We start from the raw sequence: 20,043 nt of genomic DNA on the forward strand, positions 1-20,043 counted from the left end.
AGAAAATGTACCTCAGACTTAAAAATGAGAAATCACAAAACCACAGCCCAGCAAGACCCATATATGCCAGAGGAGGAGCCGTGCCTCAAGGGAAGAGACAGTGTGGGGCTCGGTCACAACCCCCCTGTGTTCCAATTGTCTAAAGCACTTAAACGGAGACCTGAGGGGTAGAGGGTATCACTGGAGGGCCAAGCAGTAACTTTGAAATAGCAACTCCTAGATTTCTGTGAAATGCCTATTAACAGGCCAGACCCACCATCTGCACGGTTCCTATACTTAGCAACCATAAAAATAGCAACCCCTATATCCATGCTTTAGGTATTGCTAAGCTTCATTTAAACAGCTAAATATTGCAGCTGTCTCTTCTCCAAGGGCGCCGCGCCTGCAGATGCACACGACAGGTGGGGCTTGCGTCCTCGGCAGTGTTCGGGGCCAGTGTCGCTGACCTGGACGCCCGCGGGGTGCTGTGTGAGCTCAGCTAAGTCACTTAGCCTTTCCGACTTCAGCTCCAGCTGGAAAACACCGGACAGCATCTGCCCCACTACCACCAGGGAGCTGCTGAGGTGAGGAGAAAGCTCAGTACATTGAAAACACCCAAGATATAAGGCGTAAGGATGTTTCTGGGGGAAAAACGTGATGTTCAAGGTTGAATGACACTGTTCCAACCTCCCGGGTTGGTTTCCAAAGCCTGTCATATGTACATGTACATCTCTACTGAGAGTCCTGCCTCCCTAACACCATCCCTCGGCAACATTAAGAAAGAGAACTTTTTTTTTTTAAAGATTTTTTTTTAATTTATTCATTTGAGAGAGATACGGAGACAGAAACAGAGCACAAGCAGGGGGAGAGGCAGAGGGAGAGGGAGAAGCAGACTCCCCGCGGAGCAGGGAGCCCGACGTGGGGCTCGATCCCAGGACCCTGGGATCATGACCTGAGCTGAAGGCAGACACGCTCAACCATCCAAACCACCCAGGCGCCCCAAGAGACAGAACATTCTTGAGCTAAATTCTTTTCCTTTCCTATTTATCCAGGTCCCACACACATCCAGTTCAAGTTCTGCTTCTCTCCTTAAGCCTGCCTCAAGGTTGTCCTGGGTTCTCCTGGGAACGCCGTTCCCTCCCTCTAAAGGAGGAGGTCTAGGTTCGGTGTGGACACAGACAGGACCCTCGCCCTCTGGAGCAGCGTTGCAGGGGCAGGAGGCCCGTAGAGAAGTGACCAGAAGAGAGTGTGGCGCAACGGCAGCCACAGAAGGCTGAAAGTGGGGTGCTGCAGGAGCCATCGGGGGGGCGACCTTTGAGGGGGGCGAGGTCACAGCAGGCCTCTTGGACACGTGACTTTAAGTAGAAGTCTTAAATGTTCTGGGGGAACATGCCAGACAGAAATCCCAGCTCAGAGAAAGGTCCTCACCTGGGACAGAACTGGGCATGCTTAGCATACACTGGCCAAAGGGGAGAGTCGCAGGGAAGAAAGCTGGAGACGGGACATTCTCCCAGTACCGTGACTTCCCACTCAGGAACAGTGTGTCTCTTCAGGTCTTTATGATGCCTGCCTGTCAAGTTCAGTGGTCTCTTTATTTAGGAATCGTACATGTTCGTTTCCCAGAGCTGCCACGACACTGCCACACGCTGGGTGGATTCCTGCAGAAGCGGACGCTCTCACGGTTCTGGAAGCTAGAAGTCTCAAGTGAGACATCAGCAGGGCCGTGCTCTCTGAAGACCCCTTCCTTGCCGCTTCCAGCCTGCCGGCCAGCCTTACCATTCCTCAGCTTATGCCTGCTTTGCTCCATCCTCTGCCTCTGTTGTCACATGACATTGTCCCTAGGTCTGTCACCAAATCTCCCTCTCTTTAGGACACCGGTCATTGGACTGATGGCTCACCCTAATCCAGTATGACCTCATCTTAACTAATTACATCTGCAAAGGCCCCATTTCCCAATTAAGGTCATATTTGCAGGTTTGGGATTGGCACGACTTCAGGGGTGGGGAGACTAGAGCACATCTCTCAACAGGTTTCTTCCCTAATGAGGGCAGTGAAAGGCCATATAGCAAGGTGGTTAAAAATAAGCTCTGGAGTCAGGCTTTCTGGTTCTACAACTCTCTGACCGGGGGCCCAAAGCAAGGTTTTAACTTCTGCAAACCTAGGCATCCTCATCTGGGAATAATAATAGCAGCTACCCTGAAACCTCGATGAGGATTAAATGAATTAAAGTATGCTAGATGCATTGTAAACATGTCATGTTTCTCTTCTCGGGTAGGTTATAATTGGATCCCGTTTCGAATGGCACCTCTTCTCCACTGTGTTCTCTAATTGGTTACTGCTGGTGACTAGGGAAACTATCACTTTTGTACAGTGATCTTCTAACTGCCATCCTACTAAATTGATTCTTTTCCAGTGGTTTCTTCCTCCATTTTCTTGGTAGCCATCACATGACCTTTAAGGTCCCCCTCCCCCCCCCAAAATACCAGAATGTAACACTAAATGATTGTGGAACTCCATGAATGTCTGCAGGGAGAAATGATGTTCCAGAAGCACCTCATATACTTGTCTATACCAGAGATGGGTTTAGATATTCTGCTTCATGCTCACGACAGGATGAAATGTGTCTCTATTTTCTGTATTGTTATGTTACTTGATCCAGACCAAATCAATTCAGCTTTATGTGGACAGGGGCCAGCTTTTAGTCCTCACAGATTCCCAAGTGTACAATGCCTGGTACATAGGGGGTTGGTACTTCTGACTAACCCTGTGAGCAGCTCCTCTGCAGTCAAAATGACTGACACAGGGAGGGAGGGTTCTTCCCAGTCACTGCATAGTAAGAACCCTACCTCATGAATTTGCTAGCTGTTCTTTTTCCAGGTCTAATCAATGAAGGGTATAGGATTATTCTGGAATGCCACTCTTTTACCCTGTATTTGAAATAACTTCTTTATATAAACAAAGTTCTTAAAATAAAGACCTCTACCTAAATCAATCCACTAAAAGACACAGGAAAGCTTATAAAGACCTGTAAAATCTGAACACCATTCAGTCAGATCCTTCTGAGCTCATTTCTTACTGTCACAAGCTCTTCCAGAAGGCCTTCTACAAAGACTACAATGGACAGCACAGTGACCAGGGCAAATCCTCACCTGAGTGCTTGCAGCTTAGACCTGCACGATGCAGACACACGGTGCCCTCCAAAGACTTTCAGTTGAGAGATGAATAAAAGCAGACCATGCCAGTGCTGACCACTGAACTCACTGGAAAGTGACTCAGTATTCCTTTAGCAGCTTCACAAATACAAACTTGGTAAGAAAATCCAATAGCAAAACCGGAAAGGAAGTCCGCCGAACTAGTCAGCCCACAACCCATCCCCCATTCTGTGACTGCAAGCACACTTCTACAACTCCCTAATCTGAACTGAGGCGGGGGGTGGGGGGGGAGTCGCATTTGTTTTCAGATGCAATAGCTCTAGTAAGGCTCTGCATTCAGTAACAGCAAATCATGATCTTAATGAAGTTGTGTGTAGCGTTTTCCTGGCAATCCACAGAGTTTAAAAAATAAATCTTCTCAAGTCTCCTTTTCCCATTTCAGCTTGAGGGCATGTTTCTGATTTCTTCTCTTTTTCAACAAGGATATGGGCTCTCTCTGGATGGCCTTTCAAAAGATGATCCATGTCTCTAAGATCCACCCAATACAGTCTTGAGATGTTGACTCCGATGAAGTCAAAGGGCATAAAGTTATTCAAATAAAACAGGGTATCAATATAAAAGTGACATGCTCTGATAGGTCTCTGTCATGCAACATCGCAATAAGAGGTTTCTAAGAGGTGTTCAATACTTCTGTGAATTGCTTAAGACTTACAGGACTAATAAGACTTTTCCCATTGCTCTGACAAAGAAGTGGTTCACACTCAGCATCCATAAAACCTGTTGAATTTTATCTCAATATAGCAGTCCAAAAAATGCAGCAGGAAGGCATTATTTGTTCTATGTATTTATTTATTTAACACTTATTAAGTACCTACAATGAACCAGGAATTATATTTTATTGTTTAAAAAATTCAAAGCTGTAAAATACGGCCCCAGGTGAGAGGTTACCAAAAGCAGCCGGAAAGGATCAAAATTGCTCACTCCCAAAATTCTGCTTTGCAGTTCTGCTGAGGATCAAAATGCCCAGAACCGAGGGAAACCCCAAGATGGAGATGGCCCTGCCAAAGACCAAGAGAAGGAACTCGGGAGAGCCAGCCCAGGGGAGGAGCCAGATGACGGTACAAGGCCCTGACACAGGCCTCACCTAGTGCGTTAAGGCACAGGAGCACATCTCGGATCTTGGTAGGATCTCCCACCTTGCCCTCCAATTTGGTTTTAAATCCCTGACTTCTTTCCCTTTTCCCAGTGGGGGGGGGGGGGGGAGTAAAACAAATCAAAAAATTTCACTGGGATATACACTTATTCTCCCAATGACTTTATTTGTTGTTTAAGTCTACTCTAAAATTAAAGTCAACAAAATGTGTGGTTTTCTTCATCCTCCATTAATGATGAGAACTGTCCATTCAAAAACTACACTAAGACAATGTCATCCTAAATTGCAATCCGGCTTTAACTGTAGGGCATTGAATCACCTTGCAAACAAATTACAGTCACTATGATTTACCAATAGGTACTGTACTGGGTGTTGTTGGGGTTTCTTTTTGGCAAACTTAGAACAAACCAGAGAACAAAATTTAAGTCTTCACCGTCATGTAGAAAAATAAAATAAACAAACCTAAAGTATCTACCTATGTGTCAAGTGATTCATACTGCAAAAGTAAAACTAAAATCTACACTTAACAGCAGAGTTTTAAAAATCCTTAGTGCAAGAAACATAACCAATTAATACAGATCAATACTTATTAATGAATATGGAAAATTTTCCTATACAGAGGTAGAGTCCAGTGCACAAGGCTAAAACAATATTCAATAGTCTAAACAAGACTGAGTCAGGTTTTACGGAATCCACTTTAAATTTTAAGTTATCAGACTGTATGTACATACATACAATAAATAGACTATACAATTTTTTAAAGTAGTTTAATAAACTCCACAAAATAATAGCAGATGCATTGAAATATTTACATAATTCAATTTTCAAATCTCTCTCATTCAAATAAAAGGGATAAAAATAAGCCTTCTGCTTTAAAGGCAGCAGAACCTCTTTCCTGAAATGGATCGGTAAAATAAGATACTTTACATGAGAGGAACTAATTTATGCTTGAGAGGTATTCATATTCAGCTAAGAAAATATGTCCCTTTTTAAGCTATATAGATTAGGGAATATAAAATGATATTTTCTACATTTTTAGATCTCTATTTAAAGTTCTAAATCCAACTCTTACTTGAAGAGAGAAGCTGATTTTGGTACCCATACAGAGTATATCAACACCATTACAATGGAAAGACAATTAACTTTTCAGATTCTGCTTGTTTGCTTTTAAAAGTTTAGGCCAGAAAGAACTTGACAATATTTCTGGTCCAAACAGCTGTTTACACATGATACACATCTCACTGAAACCTGACTAGCACTTTTGGTCTGGGGATCTTGGGATTTCACCGTTCTGAGTCTGTTCCATTTCCAAAGTACGTTTCATCAGAAGCAGGCATGTTTGAGGATCAGGCATATGACTTTAGGGTACCCAAGACTAATATTCCGTAGTTTCCACATTCACAGAGGAAGAAGGTGAAACACAGAGTATCTGCTGCCATTTGCCTCGCACAGATTTGAAAAGGGAAAAAACTTAGAAGCCTATCATTGTGACCCAAGAAAATATGCAAACACCCAAAGCATTATATGCTTCATTGACTCAGATTCTTAGACTTAATATCAAATTTACTCTGATATTCTATCATTAACCCTTTTATTTTACTTGATATAAAAGATTCTTATCTAGCCCATAAGGAAATTAGGGATGGTCAGAAAATGAAAAAGTATGGTCATAATTAATGAAGCATAAACCTTCACAGTTTGAATTTTTGTATAACTTTGCTAAGCACCCACAATGAAAATGCAAGTTGAGTTTTTTATTCAATCGTCCTGTGAAAAATACCTCAGTAAATAGTAACATTTTGCCCTTCAATGATCTTCCCACGGGAATAACCCACCCCCCCCCTTTTTTTTTAAATTTTAGATTTTTAAAAAATTTTATACAAATAGACTAACTTTGATTTAAAGTAAACATATAAAAGTTGAGAAGAATATTGCTTGCAACAATGGACATGGAAGTAGAGGAATGAACCGGGCAGGGGGTACAAAGAAATGGCTCCTACTCAGTAACTGCAGGCAGACACCTAGCACTCTGGAAACAACTTCACCCAGAGGACACCCTCTGCTGCACACTGTTTCCTTCAGCCCACAAAATCTGACCGATTTGTAACTACGACTTCAGGTCAGAGAACAAAATAAAAAAACAACTGCAAATAAACTGGAAGGCACAAGCACCCATGTGATCTAGAATTTTCTTGGGGTGGGAAATAAGGAGGGAAAGGGATACTTTTGGTTCAGCACTACAGTCAAGTTAATTTTGCCACCGTTGAAGAAAAACTGTATAAAATGAAGGTGTACAGAAATATAACAAGCGCATCCCACTTGTGAGGAAGAAAGCTCAGAAGACAGCTCACAGGAATAGTGCAGAGAGAAACAACCAGTACTATTTATTTGGATGTCTGTGCCATGGTGGGTACAAACTATATTCTCTGCTCTGTGGGACCAAAACCAAAACAGAATAAAAACAAACAAAAATCCCCCAAATCCCAAAAAGCAGCTAGAAGGAATGCAAGAAGTCTTTATTAAAGAACATACTGATCCAGATGGAGGTGGATAAACGCGCACTTTTGTCTTTAATGCACATCCAACTTTGTTACCTACTGCTGTGTTTTTCCATCGTATTCATCTACAGACCAGATGGGGACTTAAGAAATGGCCAAGCCATCTAACCTTTTCCCTGCCTCTACACGACTTCCCTTTCCCTTTGTTTCCTTCTCCAGGATGAGAGTCTTTTTCCTCCATGAGGGAAGTGCTGTTAATGACGATGGGGAAGGGCATGAAACAGGATTTCCAGAATACTGATTTCGCTTCCCTCGAGGCCTTGCTGCGTGCGAGTGGGCCACACAGCTTGGAGGCGGTCATCAAGGCAGCCTGACAGAGCTATGAATTAAAAAAGAAAAGGAAAAGAAAACAAAAACAAAACCACCCCCAGTCTGTCTTTTCTCACACTAAAGGAGAAACTGAGGGATGGCACGGCCTCCAGTGGGGACCCCCACGGTTAGGAGATGATGGCGGGGGACCACCTCGGCAGAGTCAGATTGTCAGCACTCGCTGACCGCTTCCTCGTGGATCGACGCAGGTCCTTGTACTTGTCCTCGCAGAGGCGAGAGATGGCCTGAGGGGCAGAAGAGAGACAATTTGGGTCAGGGCTGGACTCGGGAGCAAGCACCACCGTCCTCTAGGCGCCCTCGGCTCCCTCACTCATCAGACACCACCCACCACTGGGTGCCAGCATCGTTCTAGGCACTGAGGACATGCGGGGCCAATACTGACAAGAGTTCCTGCCCCGGGCAGTTTCCACGCCGCGGCCCACATGTGGGCCGCTCACAGTGGGGGCCACAAAGGAGGTACAGACACAGGCCCTGTCTCCAAAGCGCTTACAGTCTGAGAAAATGATCACAAAATGTGAAACAATTATAGGACAGTGTAGCCTGGGGCTCAGCTAGACGCAGGTTCAATGCTGGCGAACCACTCGGTGGGGAGGGGGTGTGTGACCCGGGCCCATGCCTATTTCAAGTCCTGCATCCTCGTCTGCAAACGGGGTAAAGAGCACCCCGCCTTGCGCGGCTGTCGTAACGCATCAGGGCTTCGTGCCGGGCGGCGCTGGGAAGACCGCTCAGTACAGTACTTGGCGGCAGTCAGTTATCTGAGACTGAGTCAGAGCAGATGACCCCATGTCTGAGTCAATTCTAGATGACTGATGAAGAAAGGAACCGGGAGGGGACAATGTAGGGACAATCCATACTGTCCTCGTTTTCTTGATGAAGACAGTGAGACTCTGGGGGGAGCGTCTCAGCCAAGAGCAAGGCTCAGCCCTCCCTGGGGCTCGGAGCCTGGTCATAGACCTTTCAGGGCTGCTACTGGGTGCAGGTGGAGAGCACGTGGATGACAAAGTGGGAGCCAGCTCACATCACCCCAGATGTCTTGTCCCGGTCACATTCACCTTGCCTTCTGTCAAAATGACCCAGGAGTGGGGAAGTCACCATCAAGGGACAAAGGCACAAGAGCAGCAGACCCTGATCACATCATCATGGCTCTCACTGAAGTGACAATAATCCTTCTAGCTGCTCTCCCTGCTTCCCCTTTAGCTAACTGTGATCTCTTCCCATACTTCCCCGTCATCTCACCCACGCTGCTCTGCGGCCTCCCCCTCCGCCCCCCATCACCTGAGCCTGAGCCGGCTCCCACTGTAGGTTTTGAAGCAGCTCTTCCCTCAGCCTGGAGGTTTCTGCGAGGCTAAGATGGCCCACGCTAGAGTCCTCATGCAACCATGGCCGACTCAGTGAGGCTACCGACAACAGCAACCCCCTACACCCTGCTGCTTCTTCTGTACTCACCTTCTAACATACTAGTTTACTTATTATGTTTACTGTTCACTGTCTGTGTCCTCCCAGCAGAATGTAAACTCCAAAAGGGCAGAGTCTATCGGTTTTGTTCATGATGGTGTCTGGTAACCAGTGCCTGGTATCAGGGGACCCTGAGTGAGTATGTACCGAATGGATGTGTAAGTTCCAATCAAGGTGTGCACATAACAGAGCACGCACGTATCAGGCTAGGGTCGAAGTACTGGAAACACAGGGTACTGGCAACCGATTCTCATTTATTTCCCAAAACCCACAAATGCACTTTAGAACAACGACTCCAGTGGTAGCAGGGAGGATGGATTAGAGGAGAGAGACAGGAGTTGAGGACGTCTTCCTCCAAATGACAGATGAATGAGGGCAGGAGATGGGCTAGATCACTGGGAATTCCCCATGTGAAACACACTGCATACACTTAATGTAGGTGACATGCTTCAAGAGAAAATCTGATCCCTTACAGATATTAGAGCAATGATTTTTGAAAGTAAATTATTTTCATGTATTTAAACTCCCTGAGATTACTGTGTGTGGTTTCTCAGCTTATAAACAGTACACGGGTCTGAATGTAATATTATAATAATGAATTAGCAATGTACGATCTCATTCTAGATTTCATAATGCAAACTCTTAGCTTTCATCCCATCTCCCACATGCATACAGAGATACTAATTTATTTCAAAGAGAAATGGCCAGGCTAATGAAAAGACCACTTTGCATTTGCCTTGGTTCCTGGTGCACTCTAGCATCCACACTCTACCTTGCAACCCGCCTATCAAATCAGCCCTTTGGTGGTACGTGCGAGCAGGTACAGAGCCTCAGGTAACAGCCACTTCTAGTATGCCTCACCGCCCCCCTTGCTTTCCACGATGGGGTTCAAGTTTGCTAACCAAACGGACTACGAGGGATACTGGGGTATGGAAAATAATGAAATCCCATTCCTTAAAAATTATTTCGAAGGGGGGGTGCCACGTGCTTTTCCAGATAGTGCTTCTGTCCAGACCTGCAGAGGAGTGGGGGTCTGCATCTCAGGAAGCTCCGGTTCTTGGGAGGACAGAGAACAGTCTTGCCAGGACTACCGGCCTTCCTCGGCCCAGTGAGCCTGAGCAGCACTTGGTGCGGCGGCCCCTGGGGCAGGCGAGCACTCCCTCTTCCCACTCAGATAACCTGCTGGAGGTCACAGCGGGCACCAGCTACCCCGTCTCAGCCAGCCTGTGTGTCCGCAACGCGAGATACTCTCCCTCAGAGAACCACAGACCTGCTTTCCTGCAGGCTAAGCGGCCGCTTCCAGGAGCTCCACACTCTTCCCTCAGCAGGAGAGGAGCACTGCTCAGGCTGAAACAGGGCGCCTGCTCACCGTGAAATCGAATCCTATTTCACGCACGTGCCCGCAGGAGTCTAACACTTGTCTTGGGGCACCTCCTTCAAAGGAAGGGTTTTCCATATCTTGCTCCAGAGAAATGGGAGACTTTAAATGAGCAGTTGCATCCCAAGGGCGAGCACACAATTACAGCAGAGTGACCGAGTTCGGACAACCTCACTGGGTTTTTATTTTAAACACCGTGCTCCATATCCAGTCTGTTCCACAGTTTTACAAAGTTTTTCCTTGGGATTAGCATACTATGTACTTTTTACAATTTTATTTAAAATTTTGGCTTTCTTAAGCTTGCAAACCATAATAATCTCTTTCCCTCCACCTCTAGCCTTTGTGTGGTTCACAGCTATTAACCCTGTTAGACCAGCACTCTAGCTATCCTGACCCTGTACTGAATTGGGATAACGTGTCACTCAGATTGGACAATGGGGCAGGCAGCACAGACCTCCCGGGTCTCACCAAGCTGGGGACATGACTGTACCATCGACCGCTTTGATCAAAGGGTCTATGGGATGAGACCACAACAGTGCCTGAGGATGAAGGTACAGAAGGCCTCAGCACACCTTCTCTGGAGGAAGGGGTTTCACCCTTCCTCGTTACCCCACCACTTTTCATCCACTCAACAAGTCAGATGGGAAGAGCTAGGTGCAAACAGCTATATACACAGGTCATGAGCACAAAAGTTACACAGCTTAACAGTGAGGGCCCTAAATCCAGACCAAGACCCATGGGGCTGGCCCCAGCTCTAACTGGGCTGTGGGGAAAATATTTTGAATAAAAAATAAAAAGCAGAATATATAACCTTTTGGGATTCCCAATCATTAGGGTCATCTGGTATCTTTTTCCTTATGAAAGTGCATGTCGAGAAATACCTTTTTGTGAGCGTATTTTTTAAAAAACAGATCTTTATAAGATTTGAAGAATAGAATCAATGCACATTAAATAAAAGATATTCAGAAGGTTATTAAAACTATGGTTGGATGAATTACAATCAACTAAATAAACTGGCCAACTCTAAATCCAGGGTAACCTGTCTATATTTCATAACAATACACAGTGGGAAAAATGAGCGTGGTGACCTCCCACTTCCGGGAGACCCGGATGAGGCATCTGCAATAGTGCATCAAAAACCAGTACGTGAAACTATCTTACCTCAAGCTTGTGAGCCCTCTCCCTGCTCAGGGGCTCCAAGGGAAAGCTCAGGTTGTTTGCTTCTGCCAGAGAACGAAGATCAAAATAATACTTGGCATAAACACTGGAAGGAACATTGATGTTGAACTGGAGCAATTCAAGAAACTGTCGCTCTAGCTCATTCCTGCAAAGACAAAAACAGCACATGTCTACCTGCTAGAGACCAGGCTCCAGAAAACTGCAACCTCCAGGGAGAAAAGCTATCTAATTAATTGCCTGGTTGGACACCAGAGTTGCAGTTTAACCACCAAATGGGTACTAAAAGCCAAATGATCAAGTGCCCAGAAGGATGAGGCCTGATGAGTTGGGATGATCACCAGGAAGTGCTTCAGGGTGGTGCGTTTCATTGAGACCCAGCCACACACACAGCAGGCTCTGGCTGCAAATCCCAGCACGAACCATCAACCCTGGGGCAGATGAAGCAGTCAAAAGCTGTCGAGTGGAGCCTGGCGAGGGGCCAACACAGGAGCCCAGGGGAAAAGCCTCTGTTACACCTAGAGGCCTGTCTTTCCTCAGTGGCCTTCCCCTTCCCTACCTCCTAGGAGAAGAGTGGAGGGACTGCTGTGGGGGCTTCCTTAGGCAAAGCGGGGAGTAGGGGAATGAACTGCAGCCCTGGACTCACAAAAAGGGACCCCCGCCAACTCTCAAGAGTGAAAGCAGAAGTCCCCACACCTGAGCCTGCATCTAATCACATGCAGGGCTCGTTAACACAGACTGAGGAGCCCACCCCAGTCCTGGTTCAGCGGGTCGGGGGGTGGGCCTGAGAATGTGTCTTTCTAACAAGCTCCCACGGGATGCTGATGCGGCTGGTCCCAGCCCAAACCTCTAGAACCACTCACCTCCACAGACTGGTCAGTAAAGGAGCCAACACAGGTATTAAGATCCATCTAGTCAACCCATTTATAGTTTGATGAAAATGAATGATGGGTAGCCAGAATAAATTTTAAAACTTCTATTTGGAGAACTTCCCCATGTCAATTATCTTTTAGATCAGGTTCATTTCTTGACAGTTAGTACCTGGAGGGAGAAAAGTCCTCAGCGATGGATCTGTTTGTTGAGCACCGGTGCTAGGTCGGGCACACAGTTTTAGCATCGTCTCCCCCTGGAAGCACCCTGTGCTCCCAAGCACACTACACAGCCCTCTATTTCTGTCCTTTATCAGACTCCACTGCAGGTGTCACCTTGACTCAGTGTCCCTGCTTGTCTCCTCCTAGCCAGAAACCATGCCACCTGGCCCCTATCACAGCACCTGACATACAATTAGTGCTCAATAATTACCCTTACTGAATGGAACAGGCCAAGCTCAGCTTGGGTGGAGGGATGGAGGAAGGCTTCCCATAGAAGTAAGAGATGAACTGAGTTTGGAAATACAGAGCTCTGGTGGAAAGGAACAAGGGTTGGGGCAGGGGATTTCTGGCAGGATACCTGGTCACCACCTCCTGTAAGTGAATTTGAAGGCTGACAAACCCCGCCCCAAGTGCTAGGCCTCACCCCAACTAGCCCGGACCCCCCTCCACGGACTCCACTGAACACTGAGCCCCCCAGCTCTGGTCTCTGGATGCAGATACCTGATGTTTTGCAGCCTCAAACTAACTCAGCACCATCCTGTCCCCATAGTGTACCCGAGTCCTGGTCTGTTCCTGGTGAGTCACCTCATTAAGCTAGCAAAGACTGAAAGGACTCTGTCTCAATCTCCTGCTGTGACAACAAGGGACAGGAGCGCCAAGGTGGTGGGGAAGGAAGGCTGGGATTTGAGCAAGAGTGGGTGGCTTCAGAGAGAGAAGGTACTGGGCAAATGAGAGCTGCTACAGAAGGTTTGTGGTCCTCAGATGGGAAGGCTGAGAAGTCACATTCAGGTCTTTTCATCAGAGAAACACCGTAATTTGCTGTTTCTATACAGTCTAGTGAAAGAAGGTGCATATTGTGCTAAATTTTATTCTTTTAAAGAGTCTAAATTACTTTGGCTTATTTGGGATAATTTTTACTTTAACTTTTATTTACGCCTCCTTTAAATGAGATTTAACAAGAGATCATCCTGTGAAATACTGGAACTCAGCTAAGATTTTAGTAAAACAAGAGTGTAAAAGTACTGCTAAGGCCAGAAGTGCCAAAACAGACGGGCTAGAAGGAGCTCTCCTGGGGGGGCCGTGGGGGCCGCCTGGGGACAGACTGCTGTCTGGTGGCCGAAGGCGCCACTGCAGCTCTCACTCTCCTGATGCTAAGAAAACCTTGGGGGGAAAAAAAATAGAGCCAGCCTGTTAATCCTGGCCCCACTGGCAGCTGGTTAGCAATGACTCTTGTTGAGGGGGTACACTCTGACTAAAGCCAAGAGGAATCTGTTTTTGAACAGGGTGGCATTTTCCTCAAGGTTCCTTGGAAAAAAGGAACAGCCTTTCTTCAGGCTTTTCTTTTTTAAGCTCTGAGGGAAATACGGACTTTAGAGCTGTTGTGCTTTCTAACTAAGGCAAGATTTAGCAAATAAAAGTAATTCCCAAAATCTGAATTTCCAAACTGCAGCAGGACATCTTACAGGGACATGTGACAGCTTGCTACGTGATAAATCGTAAGAAATACTAACAGTGACACAGAGAGAACAGGCTTGATGGATTTACTGCCCTCAACTGAATAATCACGAGAAAACAGTTCTGATTAAAATTTTATAAGAAGTAAACTCAAGTCAGTAAACAAAACATATATTCAGAAATATGCGTTACATTAGATCAAAATTGTAAAGAAACCCAACTGAATTAGCACAATTCACAACTTGTGAAGGGGCCTCTAAAATGGAGTAAGGAGAGTTGTTTTTATCATCTAAACATTTATCCTCTATCTGCTTTTCTAGAAAAACGGGTTCACTTTAAAAACCAGCCACTGACAGTCTAGCAATCCCACTTCTGGGTATATACGCAAAAGAACTGAAAGCAGGGACTCGGAGAGATCTGTACACCCATGCTCCCAGCAGCGCTATTCTCAGGAGCCAAGAGCAGATGCAGTGCAAGTGTCAGGTGTCTAGCAATGGCTGAACGGATAAACAAAACAGAGTATGTCCATGGACTGCAACACTTTCGACCTTAAAAAGGAAGGAAATTCCACTATGTGCTGCTACACAGATGAACCCTGAGGACACTATGCTAAGTGAAATAAGCCAGTCACAAAAAGAGGAACACTGTGATTCTGCTTCTGTGAGGCATCCAGAGAAGTGAAATTCAGAGACAAAGCAGAATGATGGCTGCCGGGGGCCGGGACAGGGGGATGTGGGGACGTATTATTTAATGGGCACACAGTTTCTGGTTGGTGATGGTTGCACCACAATGTGAAGGTACTTAATGCCACAGAACTGTACACTTAAAAGTGGCGAAACTAGTCAATTTTATGCCAGGTATATTTTACCCCACTGAAAACCAAAACCAAAGACCGGGCACCCTACACCCACGGAGGGCTGGAGGTTTTTGCTGTCTCTATCTGCTCTGCAGCGCTAAAACGAGTCTCTCGGCTTCTCCGTATTTGAGATTCCTTTGTTTACATATGAGCACGACTCTTCTGAGGTTACTGCAAAACAAAAACAAGCCAACCCCACAGTGTAACCTCTTTAACAGGACTTTTGCCCGTCAAAGTTCATCCTTCCCTTTCCCATGCACGGCAACTGTCACTAGGTGCTCAAAGCCAACGTGATGTGTGAGAAAGAGACCTCACATACAGAATACATTCACCCCATCCCAACAGCCCAAAAGTCTTAACCCATTCCAGCATCAACTCCAAGTCCGAAAATCTCATCTAAATCAGGTATGGGTGAGACCAGAGGTCTGATTCATCCTGAGGCAAAATTCCTCTGCAGGTATGAACACGTGAAACTTGCTACTGTGGAAGTTATCTGCTTCCAAAGTACAATGGTCACACAGGCATAGGCAGACATTCCCATTACAAAAGGGAGAAATCAAAAAGTAGAAAGGGGTCTTGGGCCTCAAGCAAGTCCGAAATCTAGCAGGGCAAATGCGTTCGATTTTAAGGCTTGAGAATAATCTTTGGCTGATGCTCTATCATCCAGCCCATGGAGAGGGGAGCCCTGCCTCTGGGCCCCCTTAGCCAAGGGCAGCAGCCCCACATCTTAGCCGAGGAGGAGGCAGCCTCAGCCCCCAAGACCCATACCTGCTGTGCCCGTGCGGGCAAAGGCAGCCCTGCCAACTCCCAAACTGCCTTCACGGCCATTTCCCCTTTTGAAGGATAACACGTCACAGCAGGACAGCTCTTCGGTAGAATCCTGAAGTCCCACAGCCTTCCTTCACTTTGTCCTGTCTTGTCCCCTTCAGTTTAAACTGGCAACATTTCCACTGGGACGACTGACTGGACCATCGAGCCACACTTGTAACCTCTTTGGCAAACACTGTCCAGCCACAACACCCTCACTGTTCTCTGCAGAGCATGCTTTCTCATTTCTTGCAATAGGGATAGGCAGAGGTGGGAAAATTTGAGTTCTTCCAAATCTTCAACATCTGGTCCCTTCTTGCTTAACAACTCCTTCTTCAATTTCTCTCTCCTCAGATTTTATTATAAGCAGCACGGAGAAACCAGGCAGGGTTTCTAAACACTCTGCTCAGAAATCTCCTCAGCTAAATATTCCAGTTCATTCTTGAACATTCTACCTTACACAAACACTAGAACACAATTTGGCCAAGTTCTTTGCCACTGTGTAACAAGTGTTGCCCTTGGTCCAGTGTCCAACAGCATGTTCCTCATTTCTGATACTGCACTCCAGAAGCACCTTTAACAGTCCTAATTCTAGCAACATTCTGTTTGTGGTACTACATGTCTATCTCTAAGATGAGAGAAGCTTCCTCTAAAGCTCTCTGCTTTCTGAGTCCTCATCAGAATCACTTTTCACAACCATGTTTCTACCAACTATCCCTTCAAGGTAATCTAGGGTTTTTCTAACATGTGCCTCAAAACTCTTGTAGCTTCTACACATTACCCAGTTGCAATGCCACTTCCGCATCTTCAGGTAACTGTTAGAGCAGCACCCCACTTGCCAGGATCAATATCTATAGCGGTCTACCAGGGCTGCCACAATACAATACCACAGACTGGGGGCTTAAACAGCATTCATTTACTTCCTCACAATTCTGGAGGCTAGAAGTCCAAGATGGGGGTGCCAGCAGCGTTGGTTTCTTCGGAAGCCTCTCTCTTGGCCTGCAGATGGCCGCCTTCTCTCTGTGTCCTCGCATGGCTGTCCCTCTGCTGTGTTGTGTGACTCAGTCCTACTGGATTTGGGCCCACCCTCGTGACCTACTTTAAATTAATTACCTCTTTACGACCTTATCTCCAAATACAGAGACATTCTGAGGCACTGGGCCTTAGGCTCCAACACAGGAATTCTGAGAGAACACAATTCCGCCCGTAACACTGGGTCTCTGTTGTAGCGCTCAGCGGGGCACTGGGCTTCATGCTGGTTTATGTATTCCCTTACAATACACAAAAGCTTTCTCCAAGTACGCCTAAAAACACAAGAGCATTAGGGAACAGATTTCTAGATCTATAACTTTCATTTCTCACTGTTAAAACTGACTTGCCTGAGAACACATCAAGTATATAGGTTCTCCTTTCAGCCCCTCCCTTCCTACTCTTCTGCTCTGGGAGAGAGAGGCAGGCTGCTCACCCTCCCTTACTGGGGTTCACTGTCCCGAAGTGAAAAACTTGCATGGTGGGGCAAACATCTGATCACCAAGCATCTGCTCTTTTTATCTCCCTCTGAACTGCACTCCTCCCCTTTGAAGCCCTAGGCCCCAATCCCATTCCTTAGCTCAGATGGCATATAAGCCTCACTTGCCTGAGGGCCTCTGAGTCTCATATTTTTATGGGGCTCCCATATGTACAAAATTAAATTTTCTCCTGTTTGTCTTATGTCAATTTAATTATTAGACCAAAGAACCTAAAAGGGGAAAAAGGGAAAATTTTCGTCCCCTACATACACACATCAGCAACACAAACAAGAAAGGACAACCATGATGTCATTCCTACGGCACACAACTCAAGTGTCAAATGATATCAAGGAGTTGACAGAGTAACCTCCAATAAAGGAAACAAGTCAGCACCTCTTACCACCTTGCATCCTCCTCTGTGGTCCTAACGACAATTATTTTAGTAGTTGTTTTCACTTTGAAATATAATCAAGACTTTAATTTTTCTTACTATCAAAAACTTATTTACACTTGTCCTCCTTTTTATAATAAAGAATTATAGACCCAGGAAGGAGTTTTATAGGTCTACAGCAGAAATAGGCTCTGCAACAAAAGACCTAAGAAGACAAACAGGTGTGCTTCACAGGGTACCACAAAAATGGGGTGCCATCCAATCAGTGACCAGAGGCAAGGAGGGCCTTAGGCTGGTGAGGAACCCAGAACTAATGTGCCCACATGACACCCCCCAGCAGCAGCCTGCACAGGCACTGTGAAGACCCCACAGCCCCAGGATGACTGGGTCTAGGAACATGGAGGTGGACTGAGACACCACTGGGCACCTCCTCCACCCTAAAGCTTCCTCAAGGAAGCCGAACAAATAATAATTGAAAAATTTTAGCAAGAATAGTGTCAGAAGTACCTAAAAACCATAAGGAACTGTAAATAGTTTATCCTGATCATTTTCCAAAACAGCTCCTTTTTCCTGTAAGAGGCTCTAAACCTATTTCCTGTATTCCCAGACCCCAGAGATCGCAGACAACAGGCCTGCAGGTCTCCTGCTCACAATCCTCACCTAAATCTAAGGACTGAACCATCTGAGAAATCCCAAGACCGCCCTGAGAGCTATGGGGGTGGACGCCCCTCGCCCCCCAAGCTCATGGCGCTTCCACTGAGCTGGGGCTCTGAGACCAGCTGGGGGAGAACATGCAGCCCTAATGAGACACATGAGAGCACCCAAGGACAGAATGCTGATTTTAACCAACTGAACTTGCAAATTCTCCCTGAAACTAAACAGAAACAAAATATTTTAGCTCTTCTGCTTTTTTGAGGAGGCTCTTGCCCACAAAAGACTGGTGTGGGGCATTGTTATGAGTCTGCAGTGAGGTAAAGAGCCAGAACAAAAGCCATCACAGAGGTGACAGCATTATCTACACCTTTCTGATTAAGGTAAAGGAATGCTTTTGCCATAATATAGTTTCAGTAACTAGTTTCACAAACTCAGAAAGTGTAACCAGTACCTGTTCATGATCCTCGATGAAGAGTAGTACAGATATAATATTCCCCAGCCACGTCCTTGTTGTGCCCACTCACAAGAGACCTTTAGTCAAATTCATTCCTTCTTTACCATACAGACAATTCAGAGGGACATGGTTCCTTCCCAAATGGTGCCCCACCCCCCACCCCAACACACACACTCACATGTCCTCCACCGTGATGTCTTTCAGGATCTGGCAGTAGTCCACATTCCACACAGCCTGGTCATCCCAAACCTTGGAGGCCAGCAGGATCGCCCCTAGAACAATCCGCTTCCAGTTGGCCGGACAGATGTCTATCTCTGCATATGTTAAAAGTCTTTCAAGGTATACCTGGGAAGACATGAAAATGCCAGAGCTAAAGGATTTGAGTTGTTTTGTCCTACATGCTAGCATACATAAACTCTAAAACTGTTTGACTCCATTTCACCAGCCTTTAAACAGGGATTTATCCTCTGATCATACCTATTTTTTAAAAAGTCAAAGGGCTCAGCTAGTCTGATGGGAAATGGACACCCTCCGTAACTGAAGAGTGTGGATGTAGCTGGATCGTAAAAGACTCTGAGGCAGGAACAAATTCCAGGTAGCACAGGTTAATTTCTCACTCTAACAACTACGGTATCAATACGGATTCACATACAATGGTACAAATTTCAACAAACAGTGTCAAAGGAACAAACGTTTTCTATCTCGTAAAGTTTTTATTTTGAGGCAATTATAAATTTACATGCTGCATCAATAAACCTATTTTTTTATTATTGTGGTAAAATATATATAACATTTACCATTTAACCATTTTTAAGTGCACAGTTCCGTAGCAGTAAGTACATTCACACTGTTGTAAAATCACCACCCATCTCTGTCCCCAGAGCTTTCTCATCATCCCGAACTAAACTCTGTTCCTACTAACCAATTCCCTGTTCCCCTTCCCCCCAACCTTTGGCAACAACCATTCTACTTTGTCTCCATGAGTTTGACTACTCTAGAAATCATTCAATGTTTGTCATTTTTGTTCTGGCTTTTTTCTCTTAGCATGTCCTCAAGGTTCATCCAAGTATGTAGCATATGTTAAAATTTCTTCCCTTTTTAAGGCTGAATAATAATCCACTGCATACCACATTGTGTTTACCCATTTTTCCATCGATGGACATTTGAGTTGTTTCCTCCTTTTGGTTATTGTGAATAATGTTGCTGCTGTGAACACTGGTGTACAAATACCTGTTTGAGTCTCCACTTTTGATTCTTTTGGGTATGGACCCAGAAGGAGAACTGCTGGATGATATGATAATTCTATATTTAATTTTTTAAGGAACCACCATATTATTTTTCCACAGTACCTAGGCCACTTAACATTCCCACCAGCAATGCACAGGGGTTTCAATTTTTTCATATCCTCGCCAACACCAGTTATTTTGTTTTGTCTTTTTTTTTTTTTTTTTTAATAATAGTCATCCTAATGAGTGTGAAGTAGGTATCTCACTGTGGTTTTGATTCGATTTTTAAATGAAATAATTTTAGCTGAAGTTGGTAAATGAAACCAAGTAACATAAGATTTATAAATTGCCATAATGTAGCTTGAAGACAGATATCAGAAATACCCACAAAGTGCTTTGCTTACTTTGGGTCACAAGGTA

At 45.4% G+C, this 20,043-nt stretch overlaps 1 protein-coding gene across 2 annotated transcripts in view; it reads right to left on the reverse strand.

Moving 5' to 3' along the window:
• Nucleotides 1-3,488: 3,488 nt before the first annotated feature.
• The window catches only part of CCNY (cyclin Y), a 222,985-nt gene continuing 206,430 nt past the window's right edge, over nucleotides 3,489-20,043 (reverse strand). Inside the window, exons 8-10 of one of the 2 annotated variants that reach the window (XM_032395665.1) lie at nucleotides 18,576-18,742; nucleotides 11,167-11,329; nucleotides 3,489-7,396 (exon numbers count right to left, since the gene is read on the reverse strand). In XM_032395665.1, the coding sequence (XP_032251556.1) occupies nucleotides 7,280-7,396; nucleotides 11,167-11,329; nucleotides 18,576-18,742 (447 nt within the window). In that variant the 3' untranslated portion in view covers nucleotides 3,489-7,279. The remainder of the gene's footprint in view (nucleotides 7,397-11,166; nucleotides 11,330-18,575; nucleotides 18,743-20,043) is intronic. The other variant, XM_032395666.1, reaches the window with a different exon arrangement.

Source organism: Phoca vitulina, unplaced genomic scaffold, assembly GCF_004348235.1.
Source record: "Phoca vitulina isolate PV1807 unplaced genomic scaffold, GSC_HSeal_1.0 scaffold86, whole genome shotgun sequence".
In the NCBI taxonomy this organism is placed as follows: Eukaryota; Metazoa; Chordata; class Mammalia; order Carnivora; family Phocidae; genus Phoca; species Phoca vitulina.